Genomic DNA, 12,180 nt, shown 5'->3' with positions numbered 1-12,180 from the left:
AGTTGCGAGTATATCTATTTCCAAGGAGAAAATTGGGAGGAATTGTAGCTAAAGACCTCAGAACCGGGTACGAATCCAGGCTCTCGGGCGGAGGGTGGCAACCCTGGGAAGTACCTCTTCACACGGGGATCATGATAACGCTTAAACCGTTGGGTGGTTGTGGAATTTGGTGTGATCGAGCTTGCTGGAATAAGTGCAGAAAGTGGGCGAACTTAGAAATGACTTGGCAGTCGAGGTATGAACAGATCAATTCCGAGGCTCGCTGGAAGAAGAAGCGTTTATTGCTGGGTGCCTGGGTTAGAGGGGAGTAAGCACGGCGTCCTCGTCCCGAACTCGCATACAGTCTGCCGGTGCAGTGCATTGCGCACAGAGGAGGAAGGCACATCTTCAGTGGGATTTGGAAGTGGGGGAAGGAGATGGCTCTTCAGGAGCTGCGATGGGCTTGGGGCCTTGAAGATAAGGAGTTAGGGGAGAGAGTGAGAGGGCCAGGGGACCTTAGTAAAGTATAGCAGTGAAGACTTATAAGAACTTTAATGTCATAACTTGTGGCCCAATATTTGGATTTTTTACAGCTGGCGCTCTAAAACTGCTTACAGAGCATAACTTGGCCTTTTTGGCGTCCCAAACTGCCTGCAGAGCAAGCAGTCCCTTCCTCCCCCGGCCTTGTGCTGATTTTGCTACTTGATAAATCAAGTAGTAAAATTGTACTCCTTGCATGGTTCTTAAATAATACTCCTTGTACTATAATTGTGTGATCAAAAGACAGCTTTTTGTTCTACAGGCCTGAGCTGAAACAACAAATGTTGATGGATGCTTAATCATGTATTACCCATTGTTCTCATCTTACAGTCGCACTGAGTCAGCCCACGGTTGAAAGTCCAGTTACCCCCTCCAATTAGAAAACCAGTGAGGTAGGTTTAGGGTCTTGTTTCCCCTGGCAACCTCTTTGATCATCAGCACCGTGCAACCTTTGCCTTTATAAATCCTGTTTTGGATTTTCCGTTCATACCAAGGACTACTCTCCTGGTTTGCAAATCATTATCTGAATAAACTTTTAATTTTTTTAAAAAAAGGTTCCTCTGGACTTTTATGTACAGCAAGATTTCAAACTTGATTCAGGAAGTGAGCAGTAATAACTTAGCTTCCAGCCTTATGAATTTATGGTTTTCTTCCTGAAAGAAGTGTTTGAAATGTGTCCAGAGAGAAGATGAGTTTGTATAAAGTGGCACAGTATTTCTTGTAGCATAAAGTTTTGCAGAGATCTGAGGAAGGATGAAACTAGAGGCAAATTAATAGATTTCGGGGATTTCTAATAATATGAACTTTTGAAAAGTAAATATCGGTAAAATGGTGGACAGTAGGGAGAGAAGGCTAAGCATTGATTGCACTATTTAAATATTCTGAGAGGATATAGTGGCTGGGCAAGGGCAATAGACTGGAATTTGTGGGCAAAGAGGTCATAATATTTACATAGATGACATGTGATTGCTGTAAGCTGCAGTAGCCATTATTTCACTAAGTTAGCATTGTGTTTATGACATTTATTTTACAGATGATACAACTGAGGTCTAAAGGTTGAGTAACTTTTCTTACAGCTCACACACTAAGTGTTCACATCAAAACTGTCAATTTCCAAAGTCAATCCTCTTAACCATTATCTTGGGCTAGGAAGAGCTCATAGAGTGGGATAGATTGGAAAGGCAGGTGGAAAGAGTGTCACTGGAGGAAACTAAGGATGGTGACAACGGGGTTTGTTTAAACAAACATTTTTTGAGCACTTACCTTGTGTAAACACACACTGGAGGTTAGATAGTAAAATCCTACTGCCAGCAACAAGCTAACAGTTGAATTAGAGGGTGTGGGGGACATTTCAGTGCAAATAAACCACAATGTGTAGGAGAGGAACAGATTCAGGGGAGGGGATATTCTGAAAAATGGGGATTGCTGGAAACTTCCTAAAGGAGAGTACATTTAAGCTGTGTAGTGTTAGAGTATTAAGAGAAAGGGCCTGATAGAGGAAAACGGTTTTGTTTTTCAACAGTGACCACAAGAGTGTGATATAGCTGTAGCTTGAGTTTTATAGGCATAAAAGTCAGGAGGAAGAGTAATAATGTGGGGTAAGATCATGGTGGCCCTGAGTGTTCCGCTGAAAAGTCTACCGAATGCTGTTGGGAATGAGGAGCCACTGGATTTTTTCTTTTTAATACAGAAATACTACTTTCAGAGCTTTTCCATTAAGGTTACTCTACAGTGGTATGTAGCATATAGAATATTTATTTTTCTCTTTATTTTGTGATAAAGTTAGTATGTAATGCAGAACAAAAACCAAAGCAGAGTACTATGAAGTGTTAAAAAAAAAATTTAACTCTCACAGCTGAAAGTCTTTTGTAAGTAAGGTTTTATTGAGCCAAAAATGCTAGCCGAAAAGAAGACTGGTCTTGAGCCGTGGCTAGGTAGTAGAGATAGCGTGTCCATTGTCCCAGAATTTTGCAAGCATTTTTTTTTAACATTGTATATATTTAATAAAGTTTAAATCGATTTTGGGGAAAGAAGACAGGTAAATTCATGTGCTGAATCTACCATCCTGATGGAGAAATCTGGTTGCACCTTTTTACGTCTTCCTCAAAGAAGGAGAAAACTTGACTTGGGATAATTCTTACCAAGCTTCTGTGGGCAGCCATTGCCCCTCACCTCTACCACTGGCATACCCTTGAGAAGCCCAGATTATTTTTTTTTAATCCCTTATTTTTTTTATTAGTTTCAGGTGCACAAAACAAAGTAATACTTAGACGTTTATCATTTATATCCCTCATACTATCAACCCGCCTTCCCCCATCCACTACCCCTTTGACATCGCACACAGCCGTTACATTTCCACTGTCTCTTCCTAATGCTGTACTCCGCTGCTTGTAAGCATATATATATATATATATATATATATATATATATATATATGTGTGTGTGTGTGTGTGTATATGTCTATGTGTGTGTGTGTATATATATACATGTATATATATATATATATATAAACTTGTAGTTGACATTCATTATTGTTCAGCTTCAGGTGTACTGTGCAGTGATTAGGCAGCAAGCAATTTTTATACCTCAAGTTAGGGGGAAGGAGGAAGAAAGGTAAACTGAAAGAATTAATGTTAACTATGGGCAAAGCATGAGAGAAGGTGAAGCGGGGCCAGGTCTGGGATAGGCACAGTCTGCATGAACAAATGTCCACTCCTGTAGATTGCTGGGGGCAGCAGTCCAGAAAACCTACATGGAAACAACAAGCGGAGGATCCTGGAGTTAGATGGTGCCTGGTTGAACAAGTGGAAATAGTCACCTGGAAGTTCATCTGAAGTTCCAATGGGCAAAATAGAAATTGTGAGCAGCCTTTTGTTAGCTGGTCAGTAGCTGTTGTTAACAGCCTAAGAGTTCTGTCTCTCACTCTCTGGCGACTGTAATTTAATTTAGAACATCTCAGAATTTTCCCCTTGTCAGAAGTAACAAATAAAGATCTGTTCTTTCATGCCTTCCCCTCCAAATTCTAGTCCCTGATGGTACCTATAGTTAAGTTTGGTGGGTAGCCTTCTTTATTCAAATACAAAATTACTTAAATAAAGATTCTCTTGAAAATGATGCTGTAATCCACATAGTATAAATTGCTATAACTGTGACATCCTCTTAATATGTATAGGTAATATGTATATTTGCTATATTATGACTTATTTTTAATGCCTGTATGGTGTTGATGCACCATAATTTATTTTAGTCATCTGTTCATGAATATTTAAGTTATTTTCAGATATTTGTCTATAGAAACAATGCTTCAATTACTGTGTTTGTACATATTTTCTACATTTGTATATCTGTGGGTTATTTGTTACTAGGATATTACTAAACTGAGAAAAGGCTGAACATGGCAACCTCTGGGGTTAAATTTGACTTAATGTAACAGGTTATGAAGACCTCGAAATGAAGAAAAGGGAACAGAAAAATAGGCTCGGATCCACATGACTTGGTGATCAGTAGAATGTGGGTATCTGGTAGGAAAGGTGACTCAGAAAATTCAGGTAATGAGAATGAGTAGTGGAACTACTACAGTGAAATTAAAAATGGGAGCCGGTGACAAGGAAGATCATGAGATTTAGTTTAGCAAAAAAATTTTTTGTCTGCTTTTCCAAGATCTACTGAGGTAAGCACAAGTAAAGGTGAAGGAGGATATCAAGAAATTGCCGAACAGAAAGTTGAGGCTAATGTGCTCTGAAGGAGTTGGAGGGAAGTGTGGAGGCCTGGATTGTAGTGAGGGGAAAAGAGGTGATTGCTTTCCTCAGCAAACCTGGTGAGGTCCATTCCCCCTGACCCTGCCTCCCGGCGCCCTGTGGTTCCTGGATGCTGTTGTGCAGGTACAGCTCTCCAGTGGAAGTGAGGGGCCAGAGCAATCCTGTGATTTATGCATGGGGGCTGTCTCTTCTCAGTAGCCACCATAGCCCGGTCACTGATACATGGCTTTTCCTGGAAAACTCAATGCCATTACATTGGTCTTTGTGTTTGGCATAATGCAGTGAATCCTAATCTTTGGGGGAGTAGAGTAGGATTCTTTGGGAGAATCCTAATCTTTGGGGGCTAGAAAATTTTATAAGAGTTATGAGCCATCTTCACAGAAAGCTTAAATGACATTTTCTCAAAAAAAAAAAAAAAAGAATTCCTGAATAATGGTTCGAACAGTTTCAGAATAGTGACTCTCAAACTTTGATGTGCATGCTGGGATCTTGTTAAAAATGCAGGTTCTGACTCCTTATTCAGAGGTGGGGTTGGTGAATCGACTCTAATGGCTCCCGTAGGTCCTGGTAATCATTAGAACTGACAGAAGTAAATATGTTGATCTCTAAACATCTACTCGTCTTCCAATGAGTTCCCTTAAGTTTCTGTTAGTCTCTAATAAGGTAGTCAGTAAACCAGTAGGACCTCAATAAATCAGTAAATGCACAAACTGATACCTCTTTCTGTTCTCAAAAGGCTGTAAAAAGAGCTGAAGATCCAAAATACTTTCAACTTCTATTTAGTACCATTTAATGGCACACTAATCAGAAATGGATAGTTGAGTTAATTAAACAGCCCGCCTGTTCTTTTGTTATTTTTTTCCTATGTAAACCTCAAAGGTACTCTCACATCTCAAAAATAAAGGAAAGGAGAGACGAAATAAGTTTTGAGGAGGAATGGGCTCCAGAATGCTTGCTAGGTAGTTAAGCCATGGATTGGGCAAGTGTTTCTACATGAGGTTATTAGTAAAACTCTTAAAAGGACATTTTAAGACTTCTCTCGCTAGTGATTAAATCAGAGAAGTATAGGGTTTGTCCTTTCCAAAAACCATGAATAAGCAACAAAAGGGATAAAATGGAAAATTGGAATGAGCTAGGAATTATTTGAATGTGACAGTCTCATCTTTTGACCTTCAATTTTTTTTAGGTCTTTCTTGTTATTCCTCAATAGCAGGTTGTTGTTATTGAGATTAACAAAATGAGGTTATTTCAGCAGAATTGCTTTCTGTCCTGCGAGTGTAGATATGAATTCTTAACCTACTTTAATTTTTTTTCAGATTATTATTACTGAATTTTTATTGTGATGAGATAGAATTCCCAATATTTTCTTGTTTACTTTTAGAAGTATATTGTCTACAATTACTAAATGTTATACTATAGTTGAAAAATGTGATTTGGACACAAGTTTTGCAACAGTTTAAAAAATAACATTTATCCCTATTTTACACTGTTTATAAAAATAACACAAAATGGAGCAACGAGCTAAATACAAGAGCTAAGAATTTACAACCTTGTTTTAGGTAGTGGTTTCTTAGACATGTCTGACACCGAAAGCTCAAGTAACAACAAAAAATAGATAAACTGGACTTCATCAAAATTAAAAATGTATGTGCTTCAGAGAATACCGTGAAGAAAATTAGAAGACAACCCACAGAATAGGGGGAATTTTTTGCAAATTATGTAACTGATAATCAGGGGCTTGTATCTGGAATATATAAAGAACTCTTACAACTCAACAATGAAGAGGCAACCCAGTTAAACAGTGGGCAAAGGAGGAATAGACAGTTCTCTACAAAAATACAAAAATGACGAATAAGCACATGCTCAGCATCACTAATCATTAGGGAAATGCAAATCAAAACCACAATGAGATACCACTTCTTACCCACTAGGATTTCCTGTAATCCAATAATGGATGATAAAGCAAGGACTTAGAGAAACTGGAACCCTCATCGACTGCTGGAAGAATGTAAAATGATGCAGCAGCTTTGGAGAACATTTTGGCACTTTCTTTTTGTCATCCTTTATTCTTTTTTTTTCTTTTTTTTTTAATTTTTATTAAGGAACAGTGTGTTTTTCCAGGACGCATCAGCTGCAAGTCAAGTCGTTGTTTTCAGTTTAGCTGTGGAGGACGCAGCTCAGCTCAGCTCCAAGTCAAATTGTTGTTTTCAATCTAGTTGTGGAGGGCGCAGCTCACTGGCCCATGTGGGAATTGAGCTGGCAACCTTGGTGTTATGAGCACTGCGCTCTAACCAACTGAGCCAACCGGCCACCCTGGCAGTTTCTTAAAAAGTGAATTACAGAGTTACCATATGACCCAGCAATTTCACTCCTAGATATGTACCCAAGACAACTGAAAATATGTGTCCACACAAAATCTTATGAATATTCATAGCAGCATTATTTATAATAGCCAAAAAATAGAAACAGTCCTAATGTTCATGAACTGATGAGTGGATAAACAAAATGTGATATATCCATACAATGAAATATTACTCAGTCATAAAAAATAATAAGGTATGAATGTGTACTGCAACATGGAGGAGCCTTGAAAACATAATTCTAAGCAAAAGAAGCCAGACAAAATAGGCTATAGATACGTGATTCCATTTAGATGTATTGTCCAGAATAGGAAAATCTATAGAAGCAGAAAGCAAATTTATGGTTGTCAGAGGGATTGGGAAGGAGGGAATAGAGAGTGACTGCTAATGTGTACAGGTTTTCAGAGGGCAGAGAGGGAGCAGTGATGAAAATGTTCTGGAATTAGAGCATGGTGATTGTTGCACACGCTTGTAAAGATACTAAAAACTATGGAATTGTACACTTTATAAGGGTGAACTTTACCTCAAAACTGTAATTATTTTTAAAATACCATGTAGTATCATAGGTAGTAATACGTACAGTCATTTTAATGTATGGTACTCTATTATTCCTAGACTTCTCTTTTAAGAATGATAAATTTGATTTCTCTTGCAGCAACAAAATGGTTCAGCAAGTTCCAGAAAACATCGATTTTCCTGCTGAAGAAGAGAAAATCTTGCAGTTCTGGTCCGAATTTAATTGTTTTCAAGAATGCTTAAAGCAATCAAAACATAAGCCGAAGTATGTGAATTTGTTTGGTAAAGGTAGAGTCCTTAAGAATAGTCATTTCTTAGACTGCATTCCATTAAAGCAGAAACTTTTTATTCATCTTTGTAGTCCCAGAATCTCTTAGCTCTTTATATTGTGGATACTCTCAATAGTAGATATACAGGTGTGATTAAGCAATACAGTGAATGTTTAAATTAAAAAAAAACAAAAAACTTTTTACAGTAAAAGACACGCTGCCATTAATCCCCCTCAAAATACTCCCCCTCACTTCAAACACACTTATCCCATCGTTCTTGCCACTTTCTGAAGCAATTCTGGAAGTCCTCTTTCGCGTCTTTAGTTGCGCTGTCATGGTTGCCTCGATGTACTGAATTGATTCAAACACTTACCTTTCATGGTCATTTTGACTTTGGGGAAGAGCCAGAAGTCACACAGTGCCAGAACTGGTAAATAAGGTAGATGAGGACATATGGTAATGTTTTTATTTAACAGAAATTGCTGTACCAGAAGCAATGTATGACAGAGCCTTTCCATTGTGATCACAAAATATGGTGAATGCTGCTGCCAAGTGCCATCCGACAGAAAGGCAGAGATCGTCAATTTGGGAAATGGTGCGTCGAACCTTAGTAACAGTCTGTGACAAGTTTCAACTTGTTCTGTGCAGTCGGGTGTGAGCTACGGTTGAGAGAAGGTGTGTTTTGAAGTGTGCTGTGAATCATCCTCCATCATGACAGTGCTCCTTGTCACACATCGCTTCTAGTATATGGCAAATTCTGTCAAATAAAAACATTACCATGTGTCTTCATCCACCTTATTCACCGGATCTGGCAGCATGCGACTTCTGGCTCTTCCCCAAAGTCAAAATGATTCAGGACATCGAGGCAGCCATGACAGCGCAACTAAAGACACTCAGGAAAGAGGACTTCCAGAACTGCTTCAGAAAGTGGCAAGAACGATGGGATAAGTGTGTTCAAAGCAAGGGGGAGTATTTTGAGGGGGATTAATGGCAATGTGTCTTTTACTGTAATAAATTTTTTTAATTTAGACATTCACTGTATTTTTGGATCACACCCTGTATATTAAATGAGTGAGTTCTTAGTTATTGGGGTAGATTCAGTTTCTTTAAGAGTTCTTCTGAATAGGTTAACTTAAGTGTTCTAATAAAAGTAAGATGTTCTCAAACAATTCAAATTTGGACCTGTTGTTGAATAGAGTTTATATATCACTCTCTTCCTTTCCATTTTTTTCATTATCACCTCCTCATTAAGTATTTATACTAGTAGTAGCCTTCTGTTAGGGTACTTCCTGCCTCTAGTCTCCATTCACCTGAAGTCCAGTCCTTTCTTTAATTACTGTTTTTATCATGTATCTCATGTGCTCAGAAACTATGAGATAGGTGTTCGTTGCCCTATTTTTCTAATGAATAATTTCATTCAACATCAGTATGAATAACTTGGATTATGTCGTAGAACTAATAAATGAAGAATGGATGGCCCAATGGAGGTCTCTCCAGCTCTGCTGTAGATCTCTAGTAAATATCTAATCAGTTATCTGAATTTCCTGATCTCACTGCTTTTCTTCTCCCTGAAGACTCCACTGTCACAGGAGCCAGCTATAGAAAAATGTTGTCCTAAATTTTTGCTGTCTATTTTAAACCAACTTACCATATTTTTATCAATTCTGTTAGATTTACCTTCTACGATGGTCCTCCTTTTGCAACTGGACTACCTCACTACGGACATATACTTGCAGGGACAATTAAAGACATAGTTACAAGATATGCTCACCAGAGTGGGTTTCACGTTGACAGAAGATTTGGATGGGATTGTCATGGCTTACCTGTGGTATGTTTGAGTCACCAGCCTTATAATGTTTTGATTTTTTTAAGCATTCGATTTCATCATATAGTGTGTTAAAGTATGATGAACTTTTACTATAGCAGACCTTTTCTTCTACTTCATTTCTGTAATACTATTTATAGTTCATTTTCTCTGTAGATTTTCTGAAAACTAATTTATTTAAATCTGTTTTATTTGCTAGAACTGCTGAATTGCATTTGTTCCATAGGGCAGGGTTGTTAACAATCTTACCGTAAATTTTCAGGAATATGAAATCGATAAGACTCTGGGAATCCGAGGACCAGAGGATGTAACCAAAATGGGGATTGTAGAGTATAACAATCAGTGCCGAGCAATTGTGATGAGGTATTCTACTGAGTGGAAGGTATGTTATTTTCAGTAGAATGAATAAAAATTTTAAGTTTAAATGGGAGTTTAAATGGTTTATGGTCCTTTGTGCTTTTTATGATGCTCTCAAAAGTATGGCTGTCCATGTGAGGTTGTGACTTTAGAGGGGTCGACCATCCTTTTAAAGGAGTGTTTAGTTTCCATCTCCAACCCTATTAGACTGTAGCTTAAACTCTTATTTCTGAGTGCTTGATTAGTCTTGCATTTTTAATCTCCTACCTACTCACAGTATAGGACAGGAATCAGGCTGTCCTAGCTAATACATTAACTTGAATGTTGTAATAAAAAAATTCAGACGTGAAAATCAATTCAACTTTGGACCCATTGTTACATTAATTTGACTCCTATCTTGCCCACTTCTCTTCGTAGTAGTAGAGCTCCCACAGCTGGTACCTCTTAAGTAACTGTCAAGCGCTGTCCGCGTTCTTGTTCTTAGAAACAAAGGTCCTCGACTCCGTTTTCCTCCCGGGCTCTTAGATTGGTTAGTATGTCTGTATAGCTTAAAAACAGGTCTGGCTTTTGTTTTCTTCATCTTCTCCATCTTACCACTTGGACTTCTCGAACTTACTGTCCTTCAGAATTCCCTGTTCTGCCAATGGTATCAGTCTTCCAGGGTTCAAACATTAATCCTCATGATCAAATCAAGTGCCAAATCCTATCAGGACTTTCTCCTTAATATCTCTAGTCATTTATTTTCATTCCTATAACCTTTCCCTAGCTTCTCACCCACCATTGTCTCTATTTCTCTAACAGTCTCCTAATTGGTCTCTTGCTCACGTTCTTCCCACTCAGCCTGCTGAGTTCTCTCTCACAAGACTGTTTATCTTGCTCTTTCCTGCTCAAAACATTGAGTAGCTTCTCTTCATTGGTGAATAAAATTTTGCTTCATCAACCTGAAAATCGAAGCTTCTCAGTTTTCTCCTAACCTAATTTTCTTTAACTTTCTTGCCTGGTCACCAGTAGGAGAAAATCTTGATGATTATAATATGCATGGGGGCTTTGTTTTTTCCTTAAAAAACTTTTTTTTTAACTTTTCATTTTGAAATAATTTAGACTCATTAAAAATTGCAAAAGTGGTCTGAAGAGCTCCCCTATATCCTTCACCCACTTCCCAACTAACATCATCAATAACCATAGTATAATTGTCAAAAGCAGGAAATTAACATTGACACAATACTTTTGACCTTATTCAGAGTTAACCAGTTGTCCTACTGATTTTTATTTTTGAACCAAGATCCAATTTAGAAGCACACATTGCATTTAGTTGTCATACCTTCTTAGTCTCCTTTAATCTGGAACATTCCCCTAGTCTTTCTTTGTCATTTATGACCTTGTCACTTTTAAAGAGTACAGACCAGTTATTTTGTAGAACGTCCCTCAATATCTGATATTTCCTCAGATATTGGTTTTGCATTTTTAGAAGGAAGGCTTCAGAAGTGACATTATACCCTGCTAAGTCTATCATGTCAAGAGGCCTGTAATGCCAATATGTCTCATTGGTGATGTTAACTGTGTTTACTAAGATGACCTCTGTCAGCTTTCTTCATTGTAAAGTTGGAGTTTTTCCTTTGTATTTAATAAGTATCCTATGGGGAGATTCTTTGCAAATATCCTGTTTCTTTTATACTTTAACTCAGTAATTTTAGCATCCATTGATAATTTGTGCTAGCAACAGTTATACCTGTGGTGTTTTCCAAATGGTAGTTTTGCTACACTTTCATAAAGGAATATTAATATTTTTTATGACATAGCATAATATTTTTTTATAATATTATCTTTGTAATATTTAAATAACATTATCTGCATATAGGATGAATGCCACACAAAAAACTGGCTCTTAACCTTACTGTGTGTTGATTGTAATGTAGATTTACTTGAACCATTGATCTGTTTTCTCAAAATCATTATGTGTGTTGATAATAGAAGTAAAACTCATTGATGTCCAATAATAAATATCGTTCTCTAATGACTCTAATATTTATATTTTTAAGTCTACTGTTACCAGACTTGGTCGATGGATTGACTTTGACAATGACTATAAAACTCTGTATCCTCAATTCATGGAATCTGTCTGGTAGGTTTATTTGAAATTATAAATATAATAAATATTCTGTTATATTAGTGGAGAGATTCTCTAGCATGAATCAGTTTTCAGGTCCATAATTATTTACCTGAAATTTTTGGGAATGGATATGTTTTGATTTTGTTCTTAAAGACTTTATTTTTATAGAGCATTTTTAGGTTCACAGTAAAATTAGGAGGAAGGTACAGAGATTCCCATGTGCCCTGTGCCCCCATGTGCACAGCCTCCCCCACTGTCAGCATCCCCGTCAGACAGGACATTTGTTACAACTGAACCTTCATTGATACTTTTCAGTCACCCAAAGTCCATAGTTTACTTTAGCGTTCATTCTTGTTGTGCATTCTATAGTTTGGGGCAAATTTGTAATGACATATATCCATCTAGTGTCATACAGAGATTGGTTTTTTAATTCAGTAAATTTTAGATTCTAGATGGGTAATAAGAT

The 12,180-nt window shown here is 37.5% G+C and overlaps 1 protein-coding gene and 1 non-coding gene across 4 annotated transcripts in view; both read left to right on the top strand.

Annotated features, from left to right (window-relative positions):
- The window catches only part of IARS1 (isoleucyl-tRNA synthetase 1), a 79,187-nt gene that overhangs the window by 192 nt on the left and 66,815 nt on the right, over nucleotides 1–12,180 (top strand). Inside the window, exons 2-6 of one of the 3 annotated variants that reach the window (XM_033122623.1) lie at nucleotides 3,241–3,378; nucleotides 7,293–7,418; nucleotides 9,094–9,250; nucleotides 9,510–9,629; nucleotides 11,644–11,726. In XM_033122623.1, coding sequence (XP_032978514.1) covers nucleotides 7,300–7,418; nucleotides 9,094–9,250; nucleotides 9,510–9,629; nucleotides 11,644–11,726 — 479 coding nt within the window. In that variant the 5' untranslated portion in view covers nucleotides 3,241–3,378; nucleotides 7,293–7,299. Of the gene's footprint in view, nucleotides 1–3,240; nucleotides 3,401–7,292; nucleotides 7,419–9,093; nucleotides 9,251–9,509; nucleotides 9,630–11,643; nucleotides 11,727–12,180 lie in introns of all 3 variants that reach the window. The other 2 variants (XM_033122622.1, XM_033122624.1) reach the window with 2 other exon arrangements.
- On the top strand, nucleotides 4,371–4,503 carry LOC117032567 (small nucleolar RNA SNORA84). Its single transcript, XR_004424757.1, has one exon. It is a non-coding gene; the product is annotated as a small nucleolar RNA SNORA84 (small nucleolar RNA).

Source organism: Rhinolophus ferrumequinum, chromosome 12 (genome assembly GCF_004115265.2).
Source record: "Rhinolophus ferrumequinum isolate MPI-CBG mRhiFer1 chromosome 12, mRhiFer1_v1.p, whole genome shotgun sequence".
NCBI classification, from domain to species: Eukaryota; Metazoa; Chordata; class Mammalia; order Chiroptera; family Rhinolophidae; genus Rhinolophus; species Rhinolophus ferrumequinum.
The sequence above is the reverse complement of the archived record's forward strand: the minus strand, read 5'-3'. Positions and strand labels throughout refer to the sequence as shown.